Source organism: Cetorhinus maximus, chromosome 5 (assembly GCF_964194155.1).
Source record: "Cetorhinus maximus chromosome 5, sCetMax3.hap1.1, whole genome shotgun sequence".
NCBI lineage: Eukaryota > Metazoa > Chordata > Chondrichthyes > Lamniformes > Cetorhinidae > Cetorhinus > Cetorhinus maximus.
This window is the reverse complement of record NC_135883.1, coordinates 11,738,872-11,764,729: the sequence shown is the minus strand read 5'-3', so window position 1 is coordinate 11,764,729 and position 25,858 is coordinate 11,738,872. Positions and strand designations below refer to the sequence as shown.

The window sequence follows — 25,858 nt, the reverse complement described above, 5'->3', positions numbered from 1 at the left end:
GGAGGGGAGGGCAGGCAGAGCGGAAGCCGGCCTTGTTAGCCTGCTCCTGGGTCTTGCCAAGGTGGCCATTAACAGGTGGCCAGGCAGCGGGCAGCTGTGGGGGTCGTTCAAGCCAACTGCCTGTCCCGTTTCTGTGGCTATGTTTGTTCCTGTGTGTCCTGGGAGAAGGAGCACGTGGCGTCCACCGGTATGCTTGAGGCCTTCCTCAGCTGGTGGGCATCGGAGGGGCTGGAGTGCACCATCAGCCCCCAAAACAACATTTTAATTTAATTTTGGTGTTTCCTTTGTAGTTTTGCTTTACATTACCCCTTTAAGGGTTTGATCATTTGAGTATTTGCTCAGTTGTTGTTTTGATTGGGCAAAAGTGCAGAAACAGGCTCCGGGGCATCATCAGCCCAGGAAATGTTTTTTTTTTTAATTTAATAAGTTTCTGTTCTAGTTGCAATAATGTGGGTGTGCCCCTTTAAAAGGGGGTGTTCATTTGCTTATTTTCATTGGTTTACTGATTTCATCAAAAGAGTGTGAAGAAATTCAGCTGCAACACCGGGTTAGTTGTTAGGAAGTAGAGATCTATAAAACTGCATTCCACTACAAAGGAAAAGACTTGTGTCTTGCTTCATACTTCACCATCTGCTTGCATCCATTTAACAGAGCCTCTGAGTGGTCAGGAGGCAAGCTACTCCTTGCAAAGTATCCAGCCTCCGCCCTGTTCCTGTAACCATATTGTCAATAAAATTGGTCTAGTTAAGCTTCTGAGCAATGTTGACAATGGTGATCTCTGTGATATTAGTAGTTGGTGGGCCTAGTGATGGTGGTGCTATGAATGGTGAAGGCAGTGTTTGGACCAGAATGTTGTCTGGTACGGGCTGCTTTATCATTAGAGGAATTGTGAATGGATTGAATGCCTGAATCATCAGTGAACAGACCCATTCCTAACGATACCATGGAGGAAAGGTCTTTGATGAAGCAGCTGAAGGTGACTGGGCTCTGGACATTTCTCTGACAAACTCCTAGAGTGATGTCTCTCAGCTGTGATATTAATCCACAACAACCACAATCATTTGCCTGAGTATCAAGTATAACTCCAGTCACTGGATGTATTTTTCACTGTCCAACAATGACGTCGGTTTCGGTGCGGATTCTTGGTGCTAGGTTCAGTTGAATGTTGCTGTGATATGGGGGAAATCTGCATTCCCCATACCTCTGGAATTCTGTTTGTGTCCATGTCTGAATCAAAGCTGTGACAAGGTCTGCAGCTTTGTGTTTGTGTGTCTATAAACAGGTTATTGGTGAATAAATGTAGCTTGACGGCAATACTGTGACTCCTATTACTTTATTGATGATTGAGATTTTAAGCTGATAGATTTAACGTAGACTGATAATTGGCTAAGTTAAATGTACCCTACATTTTGTGGATAGCACATATTTTATATTGACAGGCAAATACCAGTGTCATAGCTAAAGTCGAATAACTTGGCTGGCTTGAGGCTGGTTCAGGCATGCTGGTCTTCGGTATTAGAGACAGGATGTTGCTATGATGCACAGTTTTTGCTGCATCCAGGGATCCCAAAAGGTGTCTTGCAGATTCAAGCATATTTCCTAGGGTGACCCGAGGTACAGCAGCTCTCAGGGTCAGACGTAGATGGCCTGTCCATTTCACATCACACTGCATTACTCACTTCCGCAAACATCATTCGAGGAATAGCCTCTCCAGGAGACAGAAAGGAGCGTGATATTGAGCAAAGGACGGTAAACGAAACATAATATGAGAGAAAATTAGTGAATGCGGAGGTGGCAGAGGAGCAGCAAGAAGTAGACCTAAGGATCTGTTCCTGGGTGGCCTCAGGTGCTGAGCTCTGGAACTGGCGCTATCCAAGGCCCACCCTGAAAAGAAGTTGCTCTTTGGGCACAATTACTTCATTGAGTCACAGAATCACACAGTGCAGAAGAGGCCCTTCGGCCCATTGAGTCTGCATCGACACGTGAGAAACACCTGACCTACCTACCTAATCCCATTTACCAGCACTTGGCCCATAGCCTTGAATGTTATGATGTGCCAAGTGCTCATCCAGGTACTTTTTAAAGGATGTGAGGCAACCCGCCTCCACCACCCTCCCTGGCAGCACATTCCAGACCGTCACCATCCTCTGGGTAAAAAAGTTTTTCCTCATATCCCCCCTAAACCTCCTGACAGTTGTTTAAGAATGTGCAAGAAAAAAACCTTGCTACGTAGGCTGGCTATCATGGAGGAGTCCACTCACAGAGCTGCAGTCAGCCCAGGAGCATGTGGCTATGTCCCGAGCACCCCCCACCTTAAAGGTCCTATATGTAGTTATGGACCTTCTAAGGTAAGCTATAACTGATACTATGGAGAGCTCTGACTCCAATCTCCATAAGACAATGGTTTCTTGGATTCTCAATGCTGAGGAATCACCAGGGGTTGTACATTGGCACAGGAATTTCACAACAACAGCCACCTTGCGGTCATGGAGTGACTGCTCAACATTGGCAGCATGACAAGCGAATACAGACAGGCTATGAAGGAGTTTCCCAATACAACTCATTGTCTGTGCCACACAGCCACTTCACTCAATAGAGCTGAAGAACTATCAGAAGGTGAGCAGAGCAAGCCAACTAGCATAATGCAGTAGCAGAAAATCTCCCAGCACTGCTGAGGGATGTAGGAATCACTGACCCCACCCCACCTTACCGCACTTCCAGGAGATCCTCAGAAAAGAAGACAGCATTTCATTCTTTCATGATCATTTAGAAACAACACTCAGGATTTAGCAACAGAACCTCATCTTACACTGTCACCAGGGGGATGGATTGGGGTAAAAAAAAACCCCAAAAGACCACAGAAGAAGCATTTATATTTCAGGAACAAGTTATGTATGTTTGCACTTGAACTTGATGTTAAGGGATCCTCAGCGTAGGATTTTCCCTTCATCGGGCGGGACCGGGAACAGCCGCGAAACGGACCGCCACCCACGATCAGGCCCCCCGGCCTGGCTGACCAATTAACGGGCAGCCAGGGTGAAAGGCGCGCTGAAACGCTCAGCACTGCCAGGGTGGGTGGGGGGGGGTGGTAGGATGGTGAGCGTGGAAATCTGCACATGCGTGGGGGGGAGCGCATGCTGAGAGCTCCCTGAGGGCATTGAGCTTCCTCAGGGAGCTGAAGAATCGGACACAGACCAACGAAGATCTTAAAGGTGAAATAAACATGTCTGCACATGTGACTGAGTCACATGAAAGAGGGACATGTTTGAAATGAAGTTGACATGTTTTTTTAACTGGTTTTATATTTGCCGTTGGAAACCTCATCCATCCTGTGGATGAGGTTTCGTGAAAAATGCAAAGGCCATCCGGCCTATTTGCCTGCCCAACAGAACAGCTGAGAGGGCAGCAAAAATTACAGATTAATTACCTGCTTAAGAGCCTTAATGGACCTCTTAACTGTAGGCAGGTGCTGCCGACTCTTGCACACGCCCGCCAACGGAAAGTTTGCGAGAGTGCACGATGACATCGGGACGCTCGCCTGACATCACTGCGCATGATTTTGCACCCGATCGGGTCGGGCGCCCGCCCAACAAAAGTAAAATCCTGCCCTTTGTGCTGTTGGACTTTCCTGCTTCAGCGTCGAACTGAACGGGTAAGATATGGTTTGATACTATGATGTTAGGTCGGACTGGTCTGACAGTTCAAGGGAAACATGTATATAAATGGTTGGGCTGGGACGAGGGCTTTAAATTGCTGAGAATTGATTCATGGATTTTCAAACCATGTTGATGCTCTAAGTGAAACTGGCAGATCCTGAGATTCAGTCTCCTTTTCTGCATGTTCATCAATGATCCTTTAGTTGCCCCTGCTCTATGGTGTTCGTTTCCAGACAGGGGAAAAGAAAATGCAGGGAATGCAACATTATTACGATATCTTTTCTTGGTGGTACAGTAAGAACCTTCTCAAACCCCGAACTGATTCACACAGCAGAATCTAGTTTGAGCAGGCTAATTATTTGTCCCTTTTGATTCCTTGGGGCAGATTTCCATCTTCACCGCCGAGCGAAACTCTGGTAGAGCAGATCATCCATCCATTCTAAAACTCATCTGAATGGGCAGCCATCAGATCAACCAGATTAAGGTCTGTGCCTTATCATAGTCAAGGATTCCACAATGATGTCATCAGCTTGAGGTGCAAATAATCTCTGAGGATCTAGTAAGATGGCGTACAGGCCCTGAAATGAGGGGGAATGAATGTAGGGTAGCACCTTCCAGTTACCTGGAGTTTATCTACTTGATACAATTCTGATGGTTACATACAACTTTCATGTTTATCGAATTGAACCACTTCTTGTTTACAAATGCAAACATGTTGTTGAATGGTGCCCATGTTGCTAAAAGAATTACAGTGAGGCTGCTCTGAAAAATGAAGTGTCCCTCTCACCATTTGGAAAAATTATGAATTCATAAGTTCATTGACCTGACAAGCAACACATCATCCACCTGTTGGATACAGACAAGAGGAATTGCCAAAGTAATGCCCACAAATCCACAGGGTTCTGGTCCAAACAAAACCAAGCTGATCCTGAATAATAGGGTAGAAATATTAAATCAACTCCAAGGGAACAAAAGTGCAATGCAAATAAAGGGAAAAGACCTAGGATGTTGTAAATCACTGCCAGGCACATAAGAGGGATTGCAACGGGGCACAAATCGATATTGTCAACATTGTAGCACACACCTGCCAGGCTATTAATACTTGGCCTTGCATCCAGTTCACCACTGAGCTGCAGAATAGCTGCTCAGATGACATCAGTCTGATCACTGAAGACCTGTGGGATATCTGACTGTATTCTAGCCCGAGCCTCTTGTAAGCCTGAAGAATCGGCCCTCCCAACCTGACATCCAAGGCAGCTTTGGGTGCAGCCGTAGTAATACAGGTGAAAAATGTGACTACATGCCACTACATTCCCTGATGGTGGACAGAAGAAACAAGGCAACTCATTCCGGGGTTGCCACATGCTTCAGAGTTGACTGCAGCACTGAACACACATCCATCATGGTGCTACAGAGAACAATGGGTTCCTGCAATAGAAACACCTTCTGAGAAACCCTCTAGTCCTTGTACAGATGATTGATTCTCTGCATTCATTCTTCTTTTAAATATATGACACCTTCGGTCTATACATTGAGGCTTCTTAGCTGAAGGTAAACATCTCCTGACCCTCAGGCCTGAAATGGCTGCCTCCTCATCTTCCCTCTTCAGCATCTCCAGGTCACTCGTGCTTTACATGTCATTTGTTGCATTTTCATCAGGCTCGCTGACCACTCGGCCCCTAGGTGGCTGTCTCTGGGCTGGTGCTTGCAAGGTGAGAATAAATGATAATGGTGCTAAAGAGGGTCAGCCCTTGAAGCAGGAAGAATTTGTTTGCTTTTGATGCTCTTCCTCTATTTGTTGCTGGGACACACCTGGGATGGCACAAAAGGATGCATAATGCGGGACAAATGAGATTCACAATGTCTACAGTACTTTCAGTACAAGGTGTGGCCTTTAATATTCACACTGCATCATGGTTGACGGGCTACAGGTGCTGGTGAGACATGAAAAGATGAATGTTCTCATCGGCCTACAGTGGTGCTTCCCCTCCTAGTTTCTTATCTCTCAATGCTTCATCTGTATGCCTGCTCGAGATTTGACAGTATTCCTCAACAGATGAAGCGACAGGAGCTAGAGACTGGGCCTATTACCAGCTGTGGTTGTTCTCTGGTATCAATTATCAGCTGCTTTCTCCTTTAAGAAGAAGGTAAATAGTCTGAAAACTTGCCACATGACATCATATGCAATGAAACTCAGCCGTCAGTTAATAAATTTTAATGGAACAAAAACAAATGCAGGAACGATGTAGCTACATACTACGGGATGCTTTTACTGCTTCCATTTATGTTAGGCTGTGCATGAAGGTGCATTTGTAAGGTAAGAATGTGTTGCATTATCACTTTTAGAGTGATGTCCCTTTAAGAAGCTCAACATGCACTTGAGCCAGGTACCTGATGTCATCATGTGACCAGGAGCCATGGTCACACTCTGTATTGTAGTAGACTAAGCAATAGGATGTGCCTAGATTAAAGCAAATAACTGCAGACGCTGGAAATCCAAAACAAAAATAAAAATACCTGGAAAAACTCAGCAGGTCCGGCAGCATCTGCGGAGAGGAACACAGTTAACGTTTCGAGTTGAAACGTTAACTGTGTTCCTCTCCGCAGATGCTGCCAGACCTGCTGAGTTTTTCCAGGATGTGCCTAGAGATTGCTTTACTACTTGTACTGATCTAGCTGCAAATAAACCCCACCAGAGATTCTCAAGCAAATGGAATCCACATATCTCATTTGTGTTACATATAGATTGCACAAGAATATCACTACATGATGTACAGCGGTGATTGTTCACTTTGAAGTGAAAAAGCAGAACAAAGGATACAACCTTGAAGACCAAGGGGAGAAACGGCAGACAAGGTTAAAAAAAACACTCCAGAAATTCCCACAGTACGGAAAAAAGACGACAACAAGCACCGAAAATGGAAGAAACAAGGCTCACTTACTTCACAGACTGAATACCTTGGGTTTGGCAAGTCCGGGCAAGCAGCCAGCTGCCTCAGGATGGTGCTATTTAAAGTAAAGCGCGGTCGGAACAGAGCTGAGGGTACAGAGTTAAACACAAAATGAAAAATGGAAAAGGCACAGCAAATACAATGCGGAAGGCACACAAGGAGTGCATAAAGTCAATTATAGAGCAAGAGAGAAAGCAAAAAGCAGATAGCACGGCAGCAACACTGCTGGGGGCACATAAAACATTCCTGCATACCAACAGCGTCTGAAAAAGGCTAAAAACCAGAAGGATGGATACAAAACCCCCTTGCATGAACTGGAAAGTCACCGATGTCCTATCTGAATTCAAACCTTTGAAACAAAGAGTGCAGCTACGCTTCATAGACCGATCAGTTACAGAACTGGATAAGCAGGCCGTGAAAATACTGATAGCAATTGGTAATGTGGGGTTACACAGAGTCAATATATCTGGCTTATCTGAAGAGGACCAGAGAGATCCCACAAAGGTATGGAAAGAGCTAGAGGATCAGCTTCAGGTAAGGGTAAATTTTAAAATTCATCACCTAGAATTGATTTCCTAGAGGCAACAGCCGCCACAGGATCAATAGACCAATTTGTCAGCAGATGCCGTAGCAGGGGCAACGAATGCGACTTTTCAGAGAATGACCCATCAGAGCGAATAATGGAGTCGGTGATTGCCTCAACACCTATCGAAACATTCCAAAAATACCTCTTGATAAACAAAAGAAAGGTCACAGCACTGATACGCTGCTAGAAGATGGCAGGAAATACAAAGCCTTTGTAGCCAGGCAACAGCATCTGCAAGCACTGGGTGCAGCTAACAGTATCGGCACAATAGACAGGCCACAAAAAGCAAGCAAGCTCTGTGGGAAGTGCAGTTTGTCGTACCCACCGGGAAGCTGCCCTGCATTCCAAGGTCTGTGCAAGGCGTGTGCTCCAAAAGGACGCTGAGACCCCCTGTGCAAGAAATCTGGCTCCAGAGACGCAGCCAGAGGGCACAACAGGGTGCAAACAATCAGAAGACGGGCGCAGCAGCCATGGCAACCGCAGCCAGGAGAGTGCCAGGGACCTGCACAAATGCCAGCCAATACACAAAATTCACAGCAAGACAGACACAAGTCGAGATCCAGAGTGGAACAGCTTTCTACCAGACGACAAGCAGACATTCCATATTGTGAATGTAACATATTCTGAGGATGAAGTCAGGCTACTAGAAGCTTTAGCCACAATCAACATCGTATGCTCAAAGAAAGTTGGCAAATATAAACTCAAGACCAAGATTGACATGGGAGCTAGTGCAAATATCCTAACAGTCCGAATCCTGAAGAACGTGTACCTTGACTGTTGGAAATCAATGGTACAACCGATACTTGCTAAATTAACTGCATACAATGGGTCACCAATCCCTTGCATTGGTACACTAGCAATGCAATGTAGCTACAGCAATTTGACTTGGAAACCACAAATATTTCACCTGGTAGACACGAGCAGGCTACTAGTGGCAGGTTTGTCAGCATGTACAGATCTCAACCTTGTGAGTATCCACGAGATCACCAAGGTACCAATGGCAGCAGAAGAGACCAAGAACACTCGCATCGAGTTGGTCCAGTAGCTACAACAATTGTACCCCGGACAGGTTCGACGCCATTGGAGATTTCAAAGGTGATGCTGTACTGCACCTCAAAGAAGACGCAATTTTGGACATCGACCTTCCCGGAAAGTGCAATGTTCAAATACAAGAAAAGCTTAAGGGCAGAGCTCGACCCAGTTTTGCACTAAGTGCGGTAGCGGGGGTGAGAAAAGTCGTATTACCCACCGGCCGCAATGGCAGGTTTTTGCGCTGTATCGTCCCATTCCCAACTTGTCCCACCTCATGAATAACGCATTCATGGGAAACGCGCTGGGTTGCTGTGGGCCGGCCTATGATTCACCTGCCCCACCCTCACCTCAGGCCTTCATTAATCTGGGCACCCTCTCACAGAGCTAGCTAAGAGATCAAAAGCTGCTAGAAAGTCATGGCTGCCAAAGGAACGAAACATGCTGCCCCCAAATTTAGTGATGCCTCTCTGGACGCAATGGAGGCCCGCTGTGAAGTCCCCTACCCCTGCTCTGGGTGAAGACCAGCAAACAAGGTCACCAACCCAGCATGGGAGGCGGTGGCAGTGGTGGTCAGCGCCAACGCCCTGCAAAAGAGGACAGCACCTAGTGCTGAAAAAGGATGAATGATTTCCTCCGTTCCACCAAGGTAAGTCACTCTTCTCATCACTCTCAACTCACACACTCACAAACCCATCACACATCCACAGGGATCTCACTCACTGCCAATTCAAAGGACATCACCACTCTCTCCCACGCACCTTCATCTGCCCTGCGGATTGTGCCCTCACCCCACCCATGACACCACTCACCACCCATGCCTGCCAGGCATCCTTCTCATCTGGCCTGGCAGGTGTCCAGGAGGTCACGGACACCATCTTCACAAAGGCACAGAAATTTGTGCATTTCGACTGGGATCAGGAAAGCCAGGAGGCAAGAGCACTGGGATTTGCGCAGTCACTTTCACAGCCGCTGGCAGTGGATGCCCCCCATGGCATCCAGTCCTGCAGCAGATGGCACGTGACCAGCCAGTTCCCTAGACATGCGCAGTCTTCAGCGACACTGGTTCTCAGACATCTGCAGGAATGACAGGCGCCGTCTATAGACCCTGAGTCAAGCGAAGCACCTACGAGCGATGGCTGCTGCCCCTTCATCTTGAGGGAGGTGCCCCTCCCTTTGCCAAGCCAAGCATTTCACTGCTCTCTTCTTTTTCTTCTGCTCTGCTCCCTGTAAGCCATGAGGCATGCCACTAAATCACCAGGCTCCATGATCCTGATGTTCTCCTCCTGCAGGATCAAAGAGACACGTGGGTTAGCATGGATGTACTAAGAACCTTTCTCTTGATTAAGCCTGAAGGCCCCTTCACACATGCAGGAAATTGCTGGCTACCATTTGGAGGGCCAATATGTAGTGCGCTCATTGGCTGTCTGAAACCCCACCCATCTCTGCCCTACTCCATTTGATCGGTTGTCAGCAGCTTTGCCCATTGGGCTGCATGCTGTGCTCTCAGCTCAGGTATTCTCCAGTGCACTGCAAAGCTGCACTGTTAGCTTGAACCATGGGGAATACTGGTCCAAACTTGAATAAAGACATTGCAAGGGGCTGTGAGCGCCTCCACCAGTGACTGCGCCATGGCCAGCATTAGCAAGGGATTGTACAGCCTGCCCACTCAGCCAATTGTTCTGCTGCCCCCTAAAATGGACATTAATTTGCAACCTGCACCCGTGGGGTGAAAAGTTTTGGAACATTTGGTGGCACTTTCATGCTTTTATGTTGTTTGAGTGGGCAGAAAAGCTTCAGGGGCCCAGCTCCAAGCCTGTCAATGGAGCTGCTGCTGAACAGTCTCAACTGTGGAAGAATGCTCACTTTTGACAAGCTTTTCCAAGTGCACGGACACTTCCCTCAACACCCCCTTCCCCAACCATCACTCCAACCCGTCCCCCCACTGGCATATGCTTGCGTACTTCCTTCAGTCTGCGCTGCTTTGCCCCCCACCACCATCCACTCCCCTCCATTGACGGGTGGAAGAAGCAATCGCAAACTGGTTTGACAATGGTGCGAAACCAATTTTTGGCCTTCTCGCCATATTGCACACCCACCACCACACCCCCCTCCCCACACGCTATGATGCCCACCACCAACGGGACTGGATGATTCCACCCTAAATGTGAGCTTGATAACATGGAACGCAATGTCATCATCTGCCCTGTTCATCTCCACACAGACTGGTGTAGTTCAATTACGTGTGCTCTAAAGGACAGCGCAATCAGGGTATGAATAGACCCAAAATGTCTAAACCTCTCCCCCAAAGAGATGGCCACACAAGATTCCAACACTTGAGGAACTGAATCCCAGGTTCACAGGAGCTAGACTTTTCTCCAAGCTGGATGCAAAACATGGGCATTGGTCGGTCCACTTATCCAAAGAGTCTCAGGAGGTCACTGCCTTCAGAATGCTGTTTGGAAGATATTGTTGCCAAAGACTACCCTTCGGCTTATCTGTCAGTCAAGATCTGTTCCATCAGCACATGGACAGAATCACAGAAAGCGTGCCTGGATGCATATGTATGGCCGATGATTTTGCAGCGATGGGCAAAATCAAAGAAGAGCATGATCAAAATCTTCGCTTACTGATGGCAGTAACTCACCGTGAGGGGCTCATCTTCAACAGCAGGAAGTGTCAGGTGAACGTGAGTCAATCAATTTCTTTGGCTCCATCTATTCAGGTTGCAGAATCTGATCGGGATCCAGGCAAAGTCAAAGATGTCAGACACATGCCGACCCCTCAGGACAAAGAAGACCTACAGAGATGCCTTGGATTTTTCAACTTCTTGGCACCATATATTCTGAACTTTTCCAACAAAGCATAATTATTGAGAGAGCCACTGAAGAAAGACATACCATATGTGTGGCACGAGGACCACCAACATATGTTCGAGTCTCTCAAACAATCATTGTCAGCAGATACCTGCACCCTACAGTACTATGACCCAAGGCAGAAGACAATCTTGGAAGTCGACATCTCATAGAAAGGACTAGGAGCGTGCATCATGCAAGGTGGCAAACCGATCGCATTCGGATCCAAAGGCCTATCTCAAACACAATCCAGTTACTCCAGCAACATAGAGCGTGAGACACTCGCTTTGGTATTTGGGATCACAAGATTCCACACTTACCTGTTTGGTAAGCAGTTTACTGTAGAAACCGATCACAAGCCACTGGAGAAGATCTGGTACAAACCACAGACAAGCGCACCAACTTGACTACAATGACTCCTCGTAAAAGTGCAGGGGTACGACTTTGACATCTGGTGCAAACCTGGTACCAAAATTGTCACCTCAGACACGCTGAGCAGGTTGTCAACTCCGAACAAGAATACAAGCATTCCAGTGGATCTACAAGTAGACAGCATGGACATTGAGGTGAAAAATGTGCTCAAAATTAATGTTTGATCAGTACAAGTTCAATCAGAAACAGCCAATGACCCGCAACTGAAGGCGCTGTGGAAAGCTATCATAGAAGGATGGCCCGACATGATAAAAGAGGTGCCAGCCAACCTCAGATGTTTCTGGTCATACAGGGATGAACTCGATCTCTCGAGAGGCATAATTTTCAAAGGGAAATAAGTACCTGTGCCTGAAGCTCTCTGATAAGACATATTGTTACAACTACACCAAGGACATATGGGCATACAGCAGACGAGATAACTGGCATGTGATACAGTCTATTGGCCACTGATTAATGGTGACATCGAGAAGTTAGTGAGGATGTGTAAGGCATGCCAAGCCACCAGCCACAGAAACGTAAATAACCTCTACACCCTCATGAGGTTCTGTCAGTTCCTTGGTCCAAAATTGCAAATGCCAAACTTGCTTCTCAGGCTACACTGTTACAGTGTGTAACTGACTTCTTTTACATTGGTTATGTTATTGAACAACTTCCAGCATTGAATTATCCATATGCTGTTAGTGGAAATGACAATGATTGCCAAAGCCAACTCCTTTCTCTGTACCCAGACTATTCCTTGGGTTAGCCTCCTCCCCCCCCATGTTACATAACTGCTATATCCTTAACCTTATTTGGGAAAGGAATAAAAGGAGAACCTGCTCTTTTAAACTACTGCAGTAATGCAGTTTCCCATTCTGCTTTCCAGAGACCAGTACCCAATAGCAAGCGCCAACTCCACTAGGAGCAGCCCCATATATGACAGTGATTAAAATCTCAGCACATACAATGTGCCAAGATAGGATCATATCAGTAGCTAGAAGTGCTAGTATTAGTTAACTTTTGATCCAAAGATGTCACAGAGAAAAATACAATTGAATTTTCTTTCTGAGATGAAAAAGGTGGGTTACTAGTTCGCACAGAAAGAATGCCTGTCCAATATTCCTGCTCCTTTAATCTATTAATCTTCCATTGCTGGGAGAGCTACATAAACTTCAGTCTCATGGAATGAATAAATGTACGCAGGAGCTCCACCTACTCGTTTACACCTTTGGCTTATACTGAGTAGTGTAGATTCCTGAAGTTGTCTCTTCATGCATTTACAATACTTTCAGCCTTCCTCATGGTCACAACTTGTCAAAATAATAATCAGTAAGTTCAACATCCACTAATGGACAGGAGATTCAACACTTAAGGCAGAAATGTTTCTGGGAATGCACTGGTGCTGAACCCTTCCATATCTTCAGATAAAACAATTTTTTAGTATTTTTACTCAAGCTGGGTTCTTAAGTCTAAGCTTCACTGAGGGAAGTAAAGCTGTTGGACTCTACTCCCCCTAGTGTTGATTTTTATTCAGTTTGAGTAAAAGGGTGAAGCTACCTTCGGTCACCTTAACATGAAGTGACACCCAGGTGTCAAAGTGCAGTTCATAACTGCAACCAGCAATTAGTTTCCATGCATAATAGGATATTTGCATGGAAGGATATGAGTGGTGCGGGCTCAGTTAACTTAGTAGGCTAGATGGCTAGCATGTGGATCAGATTAGTGCAACAACATGGGGTTCAATCCCTGTTCCAGCTGAGGTAGATTCAAGGCCTGCCCCTTCTCTCTACCCATAGTAAAAATCATGGCACCTTCATGTGGTTCAGTGAACTGGACTAACCATACAAATACTGTGGCTACAACAGCAGGTCAGAGACTAGGAATCCTGTGACAAGTAACTCACCTCCTGACTCCCCAAAGTCTGTCTACCGTCTACAAGGCACAAGTTAGGAGTGTGATGGAATACTCCCCACTTGCCTGGATGAGGGCAGCTTCAACAACACTCAAGAAGCTTGACACTCTCCAAGACAAATCAACCCATTTGATTGGTGCCCACAAACACTCACTCCCTCCACCACAGATGAACAGTAGCAGCAGTGTGTACCATCTACAAGATGCAGGAACTCACCAAGGCTCCTTAGGCAACACCTTCCAAACCTATGACCACTACCATCTAGAAGGATGGGGGCAGCAGACACATGGGAACACCACCACCTGGGAAGTTCTCCTCCAAGCCACTCACCATCCTGCCTTGGAAATATATCACCGTTCCTTCACTGTCACTGGGTCAAAATCCTGGAACTCTCTTCCTAACAGCACTGTGGGTGTACCTACACCACATGGACTGCAGTGGTTCAAGAAGGCAGCTCACCACCGCCTTCTCAAGGGCAATTAGGGATGGACAATAAACGCTGTCCCAGCCAGTGAAGCCCACATCCCATGAACAAATTTTTAAAAATTGCCAAGGACAGAGAACTGAAGAAGAAGACCACCTACTTGATACAGCCCAAGATTAGGTGGTTTCTTCAGGAAAATCAGTGCTGTCAGTTCTTATCTCAGTGAAAATCTGTAAGGATGTGAGTGAAGGAACACTTGCAGTTGAAGGCTGCAGTACTATGCCACCTCATAGACACTGATGGGATACAAGTATATCACTTTAATAGTGTGGGAGGAGGTCATTGTAATAAAGCTGCTTAGTAAAATATATTCTTAGAAAGCATGAATGACTTCTCTTAATTTGTCTAATCTGATAAATGTCTTCCTGTACTCAGTAGCAGTGAGTGAGTTGTGCAGATTGCACTATCCATGACAACTATCTCTTCTGGCTCCAAGTTGCTCACTTTGGTGTCCTCTGTGCTCCATTCCAAAATGGATTTTGTTTCCCTCGCCTTTTGCAGGAATAACCCAGATCTGCACTGGGGAATAGAAATAATGATGGAGAATGGATGGGAAGTTGGGTTGTGGGGTTGTGCCCTGCATTAGATATTGTAAAATATTGTATGAAGCAGATACTTATGATGACTAACATAAATTTTTCTGATAATACTCAGAACTTTAAGCTGCTGTAGGTGTTTAAGAAAGGTGATGGATTTTGCCTTTACTTTGGATCTTTCCCATTATCAAGATGTCCAAAATATGACAACCAATTTGCACAAACAACGTCCCACAAACAATAATAAGATAATTGGCAAGGCACCAGGACATAGAGGGCTCCCCAACTCTGCTTTAAATGTGCCATGGAATATTTTACATATACCCCAGTGGGCAGATGGAATCTTGATTTAAAGCCTTATCTGAAAGGTAACACCTCCAGCAGTGCAGCGCTCTGTCAGTATTGCACTGTAGTTCAGTCTAGACAATGTACCACAGGTTCCTGAATGGAGCTTAAATCCACACACTTCAGACTTGGAAGTGAAAGTATTAAAGGCGAAGATTGACAATTAAATCCTGCAGTAGTGTTACTTCCTATCCTTAAAACTGGTGATCTTCCACCATTTCCAAAAGTTGAAGCACATCAAATTATTCAAATGCAACTTTGGTGTTACTACACTGTCGGCCTCATTATACATGGATGGGCAGATGTCCTGTACTGTACCAGCACACTGCCAACAGGGGAGTAGTCCCCAGAGAAAATCTGAGCTCCCACTGTATGCTGAACAATGTCCCCTCATTTACTGTGCAGAAACAAACATAGAGTGACAAAATTTCAACATAGTTCTTGCCTTTGGAGGATTAATGAAAATAACAATTCATACTTCATAACTTATTGCTACAACTTCAGGTTTCTCTCTCAGTGGGTCACTTAAGCAGACCTTGTCATTTACATCTTGATGCTGAACATATTTTATATAGAATTCTGTGACTCAAGATTACATTCAATAATCTGATTACTGGATTAAATAGTCTTGTGTTACATTACCAGACACACGTTGAATTGCTAGACGCTAAATGCAGGTCAGAGACTACAGTTACCAAAACAAAAACAGAATTACCTGGAAAAGCTCAGCAGGTCTGGCAGCATCGGTGGAGAAGAAATCAGTTAACGTTTCGAGTCTTCATGACCCTTCGGCAGAACTGAGTATAGTTAGGAGAAAGGTGAAATATAAGCTAACTGATTTCTTCTCCACCGATGCTGCCAGACCAGCTGAGTTTTTCCAGGTAATTCTGTTTTTGTTTTGGATTTCCAGCATCCGCAGTAGCTTTTAGCTTTTTGTTTTTACTACAGTTACCAGTTGACTGGCATTTTAATTCTCCACCTTGCCCACTTTGACCTTTCGTTCCATGCTGGCCCGCTACAGTGCTCCAGTGAAGTTCAATGTAAGTTTGAGGACCAGCAGCTCATCTTTCGATAATTAATAATAATTAATTTAATTTCTGTAATGCAGGGAAATAAGTGCAACTTTTACAAGAAAGTCCTGCAGATCAGGGACTGAAGCACCAGTCTTCCTGGCTGTGGAGCAGCTGGTCATTTATCCATTTGCCTTTTACACCTCCTCCAAGGATGAAGGACTATCTTCCTGTCATTTAGTTGAATGAGTCCTCCTCTCTGAAGGGCAAAATTATGCAACGCACATTGACTGTGAGTAATGTTGACAGCCTTCCCAGAGCTACAGACTGCACCTAATCTATCCAGAAAACAGAATTTCTGTTCCAAAATGCCAACCATATATTTCTCAAGAATTTACACAGAGGATTATTGTCTTTTCTTTCACCTTGTTGTGAACCAGTGTGAATAACTGGGGACACAGGGGGTAGGTAGTTCCAGCCTCTAAGCAGCCGCTTTCTGGTCTGCTTGCTCTTTCCAATAGAGTGGGCACCATGAATAAGTGAAAGATAAAGGTATTGTGGCTGTGGTTGCAGTAGTCTATAGTGACTGGAATAATTATGCTCCTGTGATCCAACATTACCTATATACTGACAGAATGGATCTTTTCAATTCATGTGGGTCACAGGGCTAATGTTAAATGGCTACATTGGTGATACATAGCAGTGGGTGGAGTAAACTTTTTCCGGGAATGACTACTTCAGCTACATGATGGACACATCAGTGGGGAGAGCAGCTACAAAGCTCAAACAGTGCCCTGGCTTCACCATGAGACAGAGCTGATGGTACACAGTGTTTTGGCTAAGGTGGGTGAGTCGATGGTAGGGCTTTCTCTTTGAACCTTGGGTGTTCACGACTGCGTATCTAAATACTGGATAGCTAAAGATATATTTTGGCCAATGAGGAACAGAGGTCTACTTATGTGACCCATAATGCTGAACCCATAAAATCTAGAAACATCATAACCACGTTGTCTGGACAATGAAAGTAATTTATTTACCATTACTCCAGCACCAATTTCTAAGGTCTCTCTGTCTCATTTATATCTCACACTTTCAACCAATGTGCAACACTTTATATTTATCAATATTAAAAATGATTTGCCATGCAGCTACCTACCCAATAGCATAATTAATCTAATTCTAGAGTAAATCTTTTATTTCAACATCTGTTTCTATAAGTTATTGCTGTATAGGCAGTTCCTTCAACCTGGTCATTGGAATATATTGCAATGATCAATAAGAGCCAGAAGAATTAACAATTACATCTCAAATCCTTTTTACAATTGCTAAACAACACCCTTTCATTATATATATATTTATGCTTCTTGTCCATTACTGTACATTTATCTGCATTAAAACTCACTTTCCATTCTTCATCTCATGTTTAATTGACTGAGATCTTTTTGGATGCTGTATATGTTATGTATGTTATTTGTTATATGTTATTATATGTTATTTATTCTCATCATATTGCCAGATATCGATATCATCAGCAAAATGTTATAATGGACAAAAGTATTCTTCTCTAAATCATGAAAGAAAAGTAAAGACTTGCATTTATATAGCATCTTTTATGACCTCAGAATGCCCCAAAGCACTTTACAGTCAATGAAGTATTTTTTGAAGTGCAGTCAATGTTGTAATGTTGGAAACATTCTAGAACATGTACGAATAATAAACAGATAGCAGGGACCCAGAAGAAACCCTGTGGAACTCCATTCGTCTTTACCCCAGAGATTTTTCCATTTATCATAAACATATGCTTCTCAATGCCAAGCCAGTTTTCAAACTAGCTAGCAAATGTGCCAATAATTCCATAATTTTTTTTTTGACGTCTTAAAGGTGTAACTATATCAAATGCCCAAAAACTCCATAACCCTTACCTATCTTCCCATTTAATACCAGCTGATTTACAATATGACTTACTGCTTTTAGATCCTTTTGGTGCTCTTTGGATGTGAATCAACAGCATCCTGCATAATATTCTCAAGCATTCATGCCAGCACAAATATGGTTAACAATGCTTAGTTCTGTTTTACTATCTTTTCAATGTTGAGGTAACATACTGTTCTCCAGCATGCAAGTAAATCCCTTAACAGTTATTCCCATTGTTAATCTTGTCTATTTTCTCCTTCATTTTCTTGAGAAATCCAAGACCATCCCAATAAGTGAAAAACACAATGTCTCCACACGTTGCCAAGCCCTTATCTTCAGCAGCAACATTAAAACTTAGGAAAAAAAAGGTTTTCACTATTCCAACTCACGAAGGGGAATGTTCGTTCCTTGACACCAAGCCGAATTTTAACCTAGTTCACCAGGTCATTCAGTCAGCAAATTTCTAGTTGCTTCTTTTTAAACTTCAAATAGATTTCAAAAATACAGCTAAATAAGAATCCTTTAAAAGCTTCTATGCTTCCACTTCAAAATGCTGCTTTAAAATACTGCAATCTTCACATCCCATTTATTATCCTCATGTATACTTGTGAGTAAGAGAGACAGGGCAGTGACAGATAATATAGAGAAGAAACTACTCAAAAAACATAGAAGAGGGTCAGAATAGAAAAAAAAAATGAGTGCTCACACACATCTACACAATAATTACAGCAAATAGGTTTAAAGGAATTTGACTTAATCATTGAATAAACAATTGGGCTTTGGTGTTAAGTGATTATGAGTTGGAAGCATAGTTTGCTCCAAAGATCAAACGAAAGGAAATCTGGAGGTTTGAAATTTGAAAATAAATGTAGAAAATACCGACAAAGAAAAATACTCAATATCGAATGGAAACAACAAAATATGAAAACTGCAAGAAAAAAATAACATCTGTGACAAATCCCTTGGCTTTTATTTAATAATCCCTGGAATTGGACAGTTTGCTGCTTAGTTTTTGAAATGGTTCCTGAAATCCAGACTTGCCAATCGGTTCAGTTTCTGATCTAATTAACAATATTAGATTTAAAGGTTAGCTGACCATCCACCCTAAATGATTGATGATAGATAAATTATTCTGATCTCAATGACAACTGAGATCATCCTAATCAAATCACGAGCTGAGTTTCCTGGATAAGAGCACGGCTGTTTGTCTACAATGGTTTATGAATGAATTTACTTTGAATTCCTGCTAGGGATATGAACATAAAGCATTGGACTTCCTGTTACTTTAAATGAGCTCCAATAGTAGAGGGGAACTTCAAATGTACTACCTGTTCGGTTATCCTGTTACCTCAAGGCTGCTGTAACTAAATGTGATGCATAAGCTACTAAGCTCTGGTAACTTGGTCATAAGTATGGGAAATGCACTGGTCTCAACATGTTCTCATCAACTATCAACAAGAAATGATTGCAGATTATTTTTTTCTGGCTAAGTCAGACATGCCACAGTTTAAATACGTAGTCATATTCCTTGGTGTGCAAGTGTAGAAAATTCTATACAGATAATCTCTTTCATAATGGAAATTGGGTTTCATTCTTTGATACTTGAGGGCCAATTTTACAGCTCCGTTTCGGCGGGGACGGGGCCGTAAAATGCGGCGAGACTTTCTAAACCCCGTTGACTTCAGCGGGAATGCAAAATCCCGCTGCCGTAAAATTCTGCCCGATGAGCTTATAACTCTAATTGGAGGCTGCAACCCTCCATTAATACGGGCAGAACATTTTTGTGTTGTTTATCTGTGATTTCCTGATACATGTATCGTGCAAGAAAGGTTCTCTGCTAGCACTTATAAAGTCAGCCCTTTAAAATAAGTTTGAATTTAAAATTCCACAAATTATAAATATGCTTTACGTAAACATAAGCGAGCTTTAGGTAAATCACCCAAATACATCATCTACTAAGAATTTCTGGTGTCATAGTGAATCATACCTGTGTGGCTGACTTGGATTCATGATTGTAGGGTGAATTTGACAGCTTATAACCCTGCATACTTTTCTCATCCTGTTCCTGCTGAACAAGGGAGTCCCCATCAAACGCCACCCTTAGCTGCTTCTCAGAAAGCTGTGCATCCTTGTCAAGATGACACATTGTGGCTGCTGCAATTCCTGGAGGGACAGAAACAAAGTTATAGTTTTATAAATTTAGTGCTTCTCTCCCATACAAATTACCACACCAGACAAAACTCAAACTGTTTCTCTCCTTCTCATTTTGCCAGTAGTGTTTACCGAGATGAGGAATGAGTGGTGAGCAGTGTGGCGGAATAAAACGTCCTTTGCATTCAGTGTCAACATTCCATACCTTTATTTCTAGTGCCGAATAAATCGTTCAAAACTCTGCTTCGACCACAGAGCTGAACATAAACCTTAGCACATTAACCCTTCTAACTCCTCCAGTTTTTGTGAGTATAACTTACCGCTTCCTTTACTCCTAGAAACATGCCACAAGGTTTCCCATCAGCTCCCTTAACAAGGGGACCAAAATAAAACTAAAATAACATTCTCGAAGGCAGGGCCATAGTCCTGTCCTCAAACCCCTAGGGGGCCCTACTTTTGTCCCTGTTACAGTTCCTTTTCACTAGGCATACCAAACAGGATCCTGTGGAAACTGGCAAGGAAGGCTGGAACCCAGTTCCTAACCTAATTTCCAGACCATCACCACAATCCTACCAGATCCACGGTGGGAGTAGGTCAGAAGGTCTGTGGAATTTCAGGTCCCTCTTCTTTTGTGGAATGAATTCAATGGTAATTCATCTTGCATGTTTACTGCACGTGATAAGTTACACCTCAAAGTCGAGGACTGCCTGTTGTGCAGGTAAGAGTAAGATTCATTTTAGTGGAATGGGCAATGTCTGCCATGCAGAGGAACCATCAAAAATTGTAACAGGGCACAAGATGTAATGGCTGGCCATGTAATTAACTAGAAGATTTATCTGATTAGCTTTTCTGTGCTACAGACTGTATAAATAGTAAGTTGCTCCTACTCATATTCTTGTCCTGTGTCAGAGTTATGCATCTACTGCATAATTTTTTAAAATGTAAATGTGATACGGTCATAGCCATTTGGACAGATTCACTGAAAGATCAGGGAACCTCCTAATGCACTGGAACCCAGAAGTACTTGGAATCGATTTGTCAGTGATCCTTTGATCCAGCTATAGCATGTGGACCTGGTCTCCAGATTTCCTGAACAATTAGCTCATCCATCCACCCTTTCAGAACATTTTGCTATTCTCACTCATGGAACTCTTCTCTTCCTCCTTGCAGGACAAGAGAGCACAGAACACCAGGGAAAGGCAGAGAACTGGCAGTGGCTCTCCAGTCATCTTGATTCTGACAGCCAGAGCAGGAAGAACTCAAGATAAGCTGAGTTTTGGTGATCCTGGTAATAGAATTAAATATCACACAGCTACATGGTATACAACTCTCAGTCATGTTGACCTAATGTCTGCAGTCAGTGAAATATGATCATGTGTATAATGTCTACCTAAGTCCTTCCAATCTTTGCAGTTCTAAACCATGTTTTAATCTCCTACAGTGCCATTGAGGGTTGCACAGGAGATGGTGCAGGAGGAGGGCAAAGACTCACTCTGAGGATGCACCATCATAGGACTCATTCACACCATCCACCAACTCATATACACACACACCTTGGTGGGACGAGAGACAAAGGTTGGGATTTCCTGGCCCTGCAATGGCATGTTCCTCCATGGCAGATGCTGCAAGCCATTCAAATGTCCGTTGAATTCAACAGGACCAGAAGATCCTGCTAGTAGGAGGGTGCGGAAAATTCCGGCCACAGGTAGTTGGGTTTTCACATGATGTCTCACGCATCACTGGCAAGAGCAGATGTTGGAGACAAAGACAGCAGTGGAGAATCCCAATCTCAGAGGATGCAGGACAGTCCAAACTCTGCTCAGATACTGAGCCTTGGGGACCAATGACAAAACTAATCTTGAGGCAGCAGCAGAAATGTGTGAAGTCTAATCAGATTTTCCAGAAGCACTGAGCACCCTTGCAGAGAGATTGGAGGAGTCTGTCTTAAGCATGAGTGCCACAATGTGTCAGATCCTTGCCATAATGTTTTCATTCATGGAAAGTTGGGTAGCTGAATGAAATGTCAAATGCAGCAATGCAATGAGTGCATGGCCAGGTATCATCAACAGTTTGCACACCCTGAATGTCACATTAAACAAAACTGATCAACCTCCTGCCTTGAGCCGTCAGTCCCCCACTGATGTGCAGCAGAGTGTTCTCTAGATCAGTCGCGTGAGTGGGGAGAGAAAATGGAGAAACAGGGTATGGAAGTAGACGTGAGGGCCCTGCTCAAAGCACTTCAGGTTCTTACTCATTGCCCCCACCTCACTCAGCGACCCACATGCATCACATCGCGATGACTCAGTCACCCCCTGTACAGTTGTGGGTGGAGCAGTTTTCAACAGAGCCTTCCCAGGCTCCAAAGCCCAGAGGAAACCAGTCAAGAGCATCTCAGCAATGATAGCAGTGATCTGAGCAGCCTGTTTCCAGTTCTGCTGGATCCACAGGGGTTGCACAATATAGGAGCAACATTGAAATGAAGAGTACCAATTTGTAGGTGCACAAGAGTGGGTGCATAACACCATACTAGATTGTTAGGTTCCTGTTCATTTTCTTTTCAGTCACACAAGAATGACTTGTTTGCAGCATTTTCCCATCTCACCCATCTTTGCCTGCTGCCTGACACATGCGACGAATGGTAAGGCAAGACTTGACATTGAGCAATGATTCTCTGGGATAGCGATGCTTTGTTGATTGCAAGACTACTTAGACTTGCGGGAGGGTGGGGCCAAGTAGGTCCGACATGTGGCTGCGCTGCAATCGAACTAAATTGTGCAAAGAAGGATGGACTATCTGTGGCTAACTAAGGAAATTAAAGGTGCTATCAAATTGAAAGAAAAAACGTACAATGCTGCAAAGATTGGGAAAGTTTTAGAAATCAGCAAAAGATGACTAAAAAAATAATAAAGAGGGTGAGATTGAAGTGTAAGAGAAAACTAGTAAGAAACATAATGACAGACGGTAAAAGCTTCTACAAGGAAATAAAAAGGACAAGAGTAGCTAAAGTGAGCATTGGTCCCTTAGAGGGTGAGACTGGGGAATTAATAATGGGAAACATGGTGGAGGCTTTGAACAAGTATTTTGTATCTGTCTTCACAGTAGAAGATACAAAATGCATTCCAAGAATAGTTGAAAATCAAGAGGCAAAAGGGAGGGCGGAACTTAGACCAATCGCTATCACTAGAGAATAAAATAATGAGAATACAAATGGGACTTAAAGCTGACAAGTCTAATGGACTTGCTGTCTTGCATCCTAGAGTCTTAAAAGAATTGGCTGCAGAGGTAGTGGATGCATTGGTTGTAATCTTCCAAAACTCTCTAGATTCTGGAAAGCTCTCAGATTTTAAAACTGCAATGTAACCCCTCTGATCAAGAAAGGAGGGAGACAGAAAGCAGGAAATTATAGGCAAGTTAGTCCAACATCTGCCATTGGGATAATGCTAGGACATTTAGAAAATCGTTACACAATCAAGCAGAGTCAATATGGTATTGTGAAAGGGGAGGTGGTGGTGTAGTGGTACTGTCACTGGACTAATTAATCCAGTAGACCCAGGGTAATGCCCTGGGGGATCGAGGTTCAAATCCCACCATAGCAGATGGTGAAATTTGAATTCAAATACAAAATCTGGAATAAACCATTGTTATAAAACCCATCTGGTTCACTAATGAAGGGAAGGGAAAATCTGCTGTGCTTACCTGGTCTACATGTGACCCCAAACAGGTTGCCTCTGAAAGCCACTCAGTTCTCAAGGGCAACTAGGGATGGGCAATAAATGCTGGCCTAGCCAGTGATGCCCCCATCCTATGAATAAATATATTTAAAAAATTATGAGTTCATTGAGAATGGATAAAGGGGAACCAGTGGATGCTGTGAACTTATATTTCCAAGAGGCATTCAATAAGGTGCCACAAGATAAGAGTATATTTTGTTGGGGATGATATGTTAGCATGGCTAGATAACTGGCTAATTAACAGGAAGTAGAGAGTTAGGATAAATGGGTCATTTTCACATTGGCAAGCTGTAACTAGTGGAGTGCCACAGGGATCAGTATGAGAATCTCAACTATTTACGATCTATATTCATGTCTTGGATGAAGGCATTGGATTGTAGCAGAATTTGCTGATGATGATGAAGATATGTCGGAAAGCAAGTTGTGAGGAGGTCACAAATGCCCAGATTTTCACCACGATGGACAGCCTCTCCATCATGACAAAAATAGCAGAACTGCCCAAAAACTATAAGCCGCACACCCAAAAAGGGCACTTCCTATTTTCACAGGGGCAGGAATGGGGCCGGTGCACATTTCGTGAAGGCAGCTGGCTATTTAAATTAGCAGTTGCTTCCACTCTAGTTGGATTTTGGTAGCCTAGGAGTGTGGATCCCGAAGTGTGCAAAGTAAACCTAGTACGAGCAGGTCTGAACTTGGTGTATTTCTTTGGCTAGCCAGGGGAACCCCCTTTGGTAAGGTAGGGTACCCCTGTGGAATTTGGCTTAAAGTTTTATTCAGGAAACAAATTCCAACCGCCTTCCCTTAATCCAGGGGAGTAGGAGGGTGGGGCTCCTGGTCTTGCAGGACAACTATATTTGCCCCTACTGATTCGCATGCCCAGATGCCAGGAAGAACTTTGTGATGGAGATGGGCATATAACACTTTGTGCGAAGGGACATAGAAGATGGGTATGGCACCCTCGCACACTGAGGCCATGGAAACCAGCCACCCTGAGCAGATGGAGGCCAGAGGGAATGCAGAAGGTTAAGAGGAAAAAGCTATTGAATGCACACCAGGGAGGGGGAGCGGGAGGGGGAGGGGAAGGAGGAGGAGGAGGTGAAGCAGGACAACCAGGTACTACACTGTGAGAAGGGTGTATAGATCTAGGACACCTTGCCTCAATATGACAGAGAACCAGTGTTGAAGGTGACTGAGGCTAAGCCGTGAGGTGGTGACAGGTATAAGTCGCATGGTCCAGCAGCAACTTGAGCCACAATCCATCAACCCCCGTGCTCTGCCAGTGGCTGTGAAGGTAACCGTCGCTCTCAACTTCTTTGCCTGAGAATCTTTCCAGGGATCATCAGGAGACCTGTCTGGTATATCCCAGTTAGCGACACAAAGCTGCATTAAGGTTGTAACTAATGCCCCGTTGCTGGTTTGGAGGCTCAGCCATAATTGCCCTATATATTTGGTGTCTCAGACGCAGAGAGTCATGGCCTTTATCCAATTAGCAGGCTTCCCTCAGGTGCAGGGTGCTATTGGTTGCACCCATGTTGCCATAAAGAGACCAATTCGACACGCAGACACAAATTTCAACCGGCAGTTCTTCCACTCAATGCCCAGGTGGTTTGTGACCACAACAAGGTCCTTCCTTCATGTGTGTGCAGGTTCTCTGGCAGCTGCCACAACTCCTTCAAACTAAGGAGCTCCCAACCCCCTCAGCTTTTTCAGCCACCAATGCAGATCTGCGGTTGGATTCATGGGGACACGGGGGCTACCCCTTAAGAACTTGGCTATTGACCCGCTTTAGGGGCCCACAAATGGAGACAGAGCGCAGCCACAACAACAGCCATGTTGGCACAAGATGTACAACAAGCAGGCAATTGGCATTTTATAAATGCACTTCAGGTGCCTCGATCCTTAAGGAGGAGCTCTGAAACATACCCCAGCAAGGGTATGAAAAATTAGTATTGGTGTGCTGCATGCTGCATGACATTGCGCTGCAGAGGGGCATACAAATCTATGATGATGATGCCATGGGCAGGGCTCCAACCTCTAAGGAAGAGGAAGATGCGGAGGAGGAGGTCCCTGTCCATTCAAAAGATTCCAAAACGGATGAGGATGAGGAGACCATCAATGGCAAAGCAGCTGGGTGACATGGCTGCGTAGCCGGGGCTGACTCTGTGCAGGAGGGGACCATTTCCAGCTGTGTCTTTGTGCAAAACAGATTTTTGCAAAGTCCTCCAATATCACAATTGCCATCAGCCAATGCCTGGTGACATATTTCCACCAAAAGACCCTTGTACAT

At 44.3% G+C, this 25,858-nt stretch overlaps 1 protein-coding gene across 1 annotated transcript in view; it reads right to left on the bottom strand.

Annotated features, from left to right (window-relative positions):
• LOC144680430 (cytosolic 5'-nucleotidase 1A-like) overlaps positions 1 to 25,858 on the bottom strand; it is a 114,777-nt gene that overhangs the window by 46,369 nt on the left and 42,550 nt on the right. Inside the window, exon 5 of the mRNA XM_078541396.1 lies at positions 19,739 to 19,852. Within this exon, the coding sequence (XP_078397522.1) occupies positions 19,739 to 19,852 (114 nt within the window). The remainder of the gene's footprint in view (positions 1 to 19,738; positions 19,853 to 25,858) is intronic.